Genomic DNA, 6751 nt, shown 5'->3' with positions numbered 1-6751 from the left:
ACCAAAACCTTGGCTTTCTCTGCCCACTTGGTCACTGCCTCCTGTACGATGTTATGAACCTCCATACCTAGTTCTTCAGCTATTCTGCTTAGCAGATCTAATCCCCTGAATCTGTTCATCAGTTCAGTTCAGTCACTCAGTCACGTCCGACTCTTTGTGACCCCGTGAATCACAGCACGCCAGGCCTCCCTGTCCATCACCAACTCCCAGAGTTCACTCAAACTCACGTCCATTGAGTCGGTGATGCCATCCAGCCATCTCATCCTCTGTCGTCCCCTTCTCCTGCCCTCAATCCCTCCCAGCATCAGAGTCTTTTCCAACGAGTCAACTCTTCGCATGAGGTGGCCAAAGTACTGAAGTTTCAGCTTTAGCATCATCATATGGGATTTGAATGGCCCAGTGGTTTCCCTACTTTCTTCAATTTAAGCCTGAATTTTGCAATAAGGAGTTCATAATCTGAGCCATAGTCAGTACCAGATCTTTTTTTTTGCTGACTATATAGAGCATTTCCATCTTTGACTACAAAGAACACAATCAAATGGATTGTGGTATTGACCATCTGGTGATGTCCTTATGTAGAGTTGTCTCTTGGGTTGCTGCAAATGGGTGATTGTTATGACCAGCGTGTTCTCTTGTCAAAATTCTGTTAGACTTTGCCCTGCTTCATTTTGTATTCCAAGGCCAAACTTTCCTGTTATCCCAGGTATCTCTTGAATTCCTACTTTTGCTGTCCAATCCCCTATAATGAAAAGGACATTGTTTTTGGTGTTAGTTCTAGAAGGTGTTGTAAGTCTTCATAGAACCCGGTCAACTTTAGATTCTTCAGTATTAGTGGTTGGGGCATAAACTTGGATTACTGTGATGATGAATGGTTTGCCTTTAGAAACAAACCAAGATCATTCTGTTTTTTTTGAGGTTGCCCCCAAGTATTGCACTTTGGACTCTATCATTGATTATGAAGACTATTCCATTTTTTATAAGGGATCCTGGCCCACAGTAGTAGATATAATAATGGTCATCTCAACTACATTCGTCCATTCCTGTCCATTTTAGCTCATTGATTTTTAAGATATTGATGTTCAATCTTGATGTGTCCTGCTTGACCACATCCAATTTACCTTGATTCATGGACCTAACAATCCTGGTTCCTCTTTAAGATTCTTCTTTACCCCATTGGACTTTACTTTTACCACCAGACACACCCACAACTAAGTGTCACTTCTGCTTTGGACCATCCACTTCATTCTTTCTGGTTGTTGTTATTCAATCTCTAAGCCATGTCAAATTCTTTGCAACCTCATAGACTACAACACTTCAGGCTCCTCTGTCCTCCACTATCTCCTGGAGTTTGCTCAAATTCATGTCCATTGAATTGGTGATGATATCTAACCATCTCTTCCTCTGCCACTCCTTTCTCCTTTTGCCTTCAATTTTTCCCAGCATCAGGGTCTTTTACAATGAGCTCTTCACATTAGATAGCCAAAGTATTGCAGCTCCAACTTCAGCAACAGTCCTTCTAATGAATATTCAGAATTGATTTCCTTTACTATTGACTAGAGGAGGAAATGGCAACCCACTCCAATATTCTTGCCTGGAGAACTCCATGGACAGTAGAAAAGGCAAAAAGATTTTTTCTGGAGCTATTAGTAATTGCCTTCTTCTCTTCTCCTATAGCACACTGGACATCTTCTGGCCTGGGAGGCTCATCTTCCAGTGTCATAGCTTTTTGCTTTTCATACTGTCCATGAGGTTCTCAAGGCAAGACACTGGAGTGGGTTGTCATTTCCTCCTCTGGTGTACCACGTTTTATCAGAACTCTTCACTATGACTCATCCATTTTGAGTGGGCCTGCACAGCGTGGCTCATAGCTTCATTGCAAGCCCCTTCAGCATAACAAGGCTGTAATCCATGAAGAGGACCAATCCTTTTACCACTCCCCAAACCTTTTCATGGGCTCCAAAATCACTGCAGATGGTGGCTGCAGCCATGAAATTAAAGGATGCTTGCTCCTTGGAAGAAAAACTATGACAAACCTAGACAGCATATTAAAAGCAGAGACATTACTTTGCCAACAAAAGTCCATATAGTCAGAGCTATGGTTTTTCCAGTAGTTATGTACAGATGTGAGAACTGAACAATAAAAAAAGGCTGAGTGCCAAAGAATTGATCCCTTCAAACTGTAGTGCTGGAGAAGACTCTCAAGAGTCCCTTGGACAGCAAGGATATCAAACCAGTCAATCCTAAAGGAAATCAATACTGAATATTCATTGGAAGTGTTGTAGCCACACGTTCCAGGAAACAAACTCACTCAGAAGGACAATGCAGATAGTGGAGTGCAGTTTATTACACCGGCAGGCCCAAGGCAGAGGCTCCTCTTAGCCAAGGACCCTGACCAGTTTTTGTGAAAACCTTATATACCCTAAGTGTATGTGCTCAAACCCACCTCCCCAAATTCCTTGAAACTAATCTGGACAAGGTAAAAGAGAGATACTATCAAAGTTAACCCATGATTCATGTGCGATAAGCCCAGATAGTTAAACAGTGGACATTTATCAATAGGCCTGTGGTCATACCCCGATAAGCATAAAGGGATTTATGACTTTGTTCTGTTACAGAGATAATTAGCATATTCTTTTAGGCGACAGAGATTCTAGGTACAAGTCCTGAGGCTCCTTCATCCAGGGGGTCTGGTTTTCCATTGGTATGTCGTTTCCATAGATACTAAGCATATAGCTCAAAGTCCACAGTCCAGCCCAAGATAGCGTCCTGCTTTCAAGATAGAGCCTGTTCTGTCTGTTTCCTCCTTCAGAAGGACTGATGCTGAAGCTGAAGTTCCAGTACTTTGGCCACCTGATGGGAAGTGCCAACTCATTGGAAAAGACCCTGGTGCTGGGAACGATAGAAGGCAAGAGGAGAAGGGGACGACAGAGGATGAGATGGTTGGATGGCATCACCGACTCAATGGACACGAGTTTGAGCAAACTCCAGGAAATGGTGAAGGACAGGGAAGCCTGGCATGCTGCAGTCCATGGGATCGCAAAGAGTTGGACGTGACTGAGCAACTGAACAACAACAAACCTTCCCTATTTATCTTAAGAGGCTTGTAAATATTAAACAAAGGGGAAGCAAAGTCATCCTAGGGGGGTCTTGCTTGTGCCTTTGAGATGCAAATGTCCCACCTGGCCTTCTCTTACCTCTGCCATCTTTTTAAAATGCAAATTTTGAAGAGAGGGTGAAGTAATTTAGAAATTGACTCATCAAAGTTAAATAGAAATCCTAAGTATATATTTATCTATCTAGACAAGTGAGTTTTATTTGTTCTATCTGCCAGAAACCTAATTTTAATCCAACTTCTTTTGTAAACTGATGGGTTTTACATTGCTATACCTGACTATAAGGCTGAAATTTTAAAACAAGAACTATGAGGTCTGTTTGTGTGTTTATATATGTCCTTGTCTTTGGAGAACATTGCTGAAGTTAATTTGTAAATTAGCTCTATTTAACTGACCTAAAGAAAAGTAAGCATTTATAAAGCAGACAATTCTAACAAGAGAAATTAAGCTAAATGAATTTTAGGCTCACATAAACTGGGAAATGTATATTATTAAATTAATACATGGTATTAATGTTCAAGTTTGTTGATCTAATTAATAAAGACATGTCTTCAGAGTTATCAACATTAAGTATAATACTTTTACTGCACCTAGGTTTAATAAAAATTAAATGAAATCTTATTATATCTTTTGCAAATTTGTCAGAGAGAAAAATAACCTGATATGGTGAAACTTTAAAGTAAAAGTGAATAAGATAAGAGCTTTTAGATAAATTCCATAGGAATAATTGTGTTCTCAAAAAATCTAAAATAGTCTCTCCAGATTTTGTTAACTATTACTTGCCTCTTGGTTTTCACTAAAAATTGAGGTTTTTAAGAGTTGGGTATTCTAATTTAAATATGTAATTAAAGCTACTGAAAATAATAAAACATTTCACTATACAGTAGGAAAATGGGATACGTTTTGGGTAAAAAAGGAATTTTATACATAGTCAGGCTAAGATTAGATTATACTCAACTTGGTAAATAGATTTTGTTATTAAAAGTAGACTGATGCAGGACCAGACTTGGTCCCTGTTTGCTAAGAGAACAAGTTTCCTTAGAACGCTGTGTCTGATAACAGACTGTTTGAACTATATTGCCTTTAACTGATTTATATTTGTTCTTAAATACTCTACATGACCAAATTTTTTTAAAAAACATTTTTTTATATTTCTTACAAACTGCTATCAAATTCTAATTAAAGATATGTTGGGGAAGAGTGTAATTTCCTCAGTTCTGTCTGCCACAGCAAAGATTTGAAACAGCTGGCCAGTGTCATAGCTCAGTTACAGTTCAGAGTTTTATTTGGCAAGCAAGGAAAGTACACCCCTGAGGCGTGAAGGCAGACTGACCCGATAGGAGTGGCCTCAATCCATCTTGGCTTCCTCCTTTTATATGTTTGTCTCTTCCCCCTTGAGCTTGCCCTATGAAAATCGGGCTAGCCAAGAAGGGGGTGTGTTTGTTTCACCTGAAGTTCTCACACCAGTCCACAAATTTTCTTTTGTTCCACTTTCACAGGTTTTTCAGTTTGTCTTTTATTTTTTTTTTCTTTCTACCAAAAAACTAAATATGATTTATTTTGTACTTAACACTTTAACATTTATGTATTCGACATATAACATATAACATGTCATTTCCATTTGGTTGATATGATATCACCATCTTTTTAGAATTATTACTTTAATTCCCAGACACTCTTCAAATAAATCATTCCTCCAACAAACTACAATCAGAGTATCTCTAATGACTTGGCAGTCCATGGAAATTAAAGACAACATGAGGTAAATATAGACAAAGTCAGAATCAATCACAAATTCTAGTAAAGAGGTTTCATAATATAGAAACAAAGAAGGTACACTTCTATAGAAGCTAAATGTTCATTCATTCCTTACTATGGGCCAGGCTGGGGGATGCAAAGATCTATAAGGCACAAGACCCTCAGTCCTGTAGTGAAGCCTGCCCACGAATTAAACACAATCTGGAGACAGCAGGGGTGGTCTTGTTGATGTACCAATGGAGCCTGGTGCAGACTGTGATATCAGGAAGGAGGAGAGATTCTCCCTAAGAGGACTTAGGGGACCTGGAAGAAATGTAAGGGAAAGAAATCCAGTTTCTCTAAGTCTTGATTTATAAACAACAACAGCAACACACTTTTCTGAGAATGGAGATGTGGCCCGGGAAATGGTACCTATGAAATGTACTCAGATTAGCTTTCAAACACAAAGACACTCATTGGTTGAGAAGCAGAACATAACTTATGCTAAAGAATAAACATTAAAAAAAAAAAAATTTGAGTGAAGCCCTAAGGGAGGCACTAAGATTATGGAGGAAAATTCTACAATTATATGGCTTCCATAATCAACTCTCTAGAGAAGGTAAGGAAAACTTCTAGGAGCAAGTTTAGAAAAGATCATTGGACAGTTGTGATTTGTCTTCTCTGGCATGAGGAAACAATCACCCTGGTAAAGCAGATAATATGAACAACAGCACAATTAAAATCAGGTAGCCAAAGACATTTCCCATAATTCAAATGCCACAGTCTGTCCCAAGCGCACACGTCCCGTTCTTGTCCATTCAGGCTACCGTGATTGTCGAGTAGCTCTATTCTCTTCCATACTGAATATCAGTCAGTTTTTCTAAGATGCGGCTTGCAAGCTTAGGACCATTCTCCATAGTTGGAATGTGTATAGTCTCATCCTTGTACGGTGTAGTCGAAACAGGGCAAACAACACAGGCGGTGCCTGAACCAAACATCTCCCTCACCCGGTTCTCCTCCACAGCTGTGGTCAAGTCATCCATGGTGAGGTATCTCTCTGATACCTTAAATTCACCCCACTGGTGTGCCAAGTCCAGGATGCTCTGCCTCGTCACTCCTGGAAGAATGATGCCATCTAGCGGAGGAGTTGCCAGTTCTTCTTCTCCATCTTCATTTATCCAATAAAGAAAAAGATTTATAGTTCCAACTTCAGTTATTTGATTATCTTCTCCATAGAGCCACAGAACCTGCTGACATGCATTTTCCACTGCTTCACATTGGGCAAAAAGAGATGAGCCATAATTCCCTCCCATCTTGCAGTCTCCGGTCCCACTTTTCCAGGCTCTTACATACTTCGGCCCACAGGGACACAGGATTAAAGCTTCCAGTGGAAAAATAAGGTCCCACTGGGCTCAAGATTACAAAGAGCAGGGCTTTAGTCGGCTTCTTGATTCCCAGAGAAGACTCAGTTCCAATGAACGTAGGACGGATATATAGACTCGCAGATGTTGAATAGGGGACCCATTCCTCATCCAATTTCACGAGCTGCTGAATACACTCTAAAAGCTCTTTCTTGTCAAACGCCGGCAAAGTTGCCCTCATAGCAGATCGGTACATCCTATCCATGTTGAGGTTTGGCCAAAACAGACGAATTTTATTATCTACTCCCCGAAATGCCTTCAACCCTTCAAATAATTCCACAGCATAATGGAAAGCCGATGAACCCGGATGCAGTGAGAGGTTTTGAAGAGGTTTGATGCGTGGTTTCTCCCATCCAAGCTCCAAGGACCACTCCACTGTTAACATGTGATCTGTAAAAACCGTTCCAAAAACCGGAGTACTGGAGTCTGGTTTTTCCTTTAAAACGGTGGCTCGTGTGATTATTAGATCTTCAGCCTGGG

The 6751-nt window shown here is 40.2% G+C and overlaps 2 protein-coding genes across 2 annotated transcripts in view; both read right to left on the bottom strand.

The window, feature by feature from the left end:
- ZNF891 (zinc finger protein 891) overlaps positions 1-6751 on the bottom strand; it is a gene marked incomplete at its 5' end in the record, with an annotated part of 131553 nt that overhangs the window by 121748 nt on the left and 3054 nt on the right.
- The window catches only part of LOC104997624 (branched-chain-amino-acid aminotransferase, cytosolic-like), a 3103-nt gene continuing 2047 nt past the window's right edge, over positions 5696-6751 (bottom strand). Inside the window, 2 exon segments of the mRNA XM_010852517.1 lie at positions 5696-6212; positions 6214-6746. Of these exon segments, the coding sequence (XP_010850819.1) occupies positions 5696-6212; positions 6214-6746 (1050 nt within the window).

This window comes from Bison bison, unplaced genomic scaffold (assembly GCF_000754665.1).
Source record: "Bison bison bison isolate TAMUID 2011002044 unplaced genomic scaffold, Bison_UMD1.0 scf7180017864312, whole genome shotgun sequence".
NCBI lineage: Eukaryota > Metazoa > Chordata > Mammalia > Artiodactyla > Bovidae > Bison > Bison bison.
Note: the sequence above shows the minus strand (reverse complement) of the source record. Positions and strands in the feature narration are given on the sequence as shown.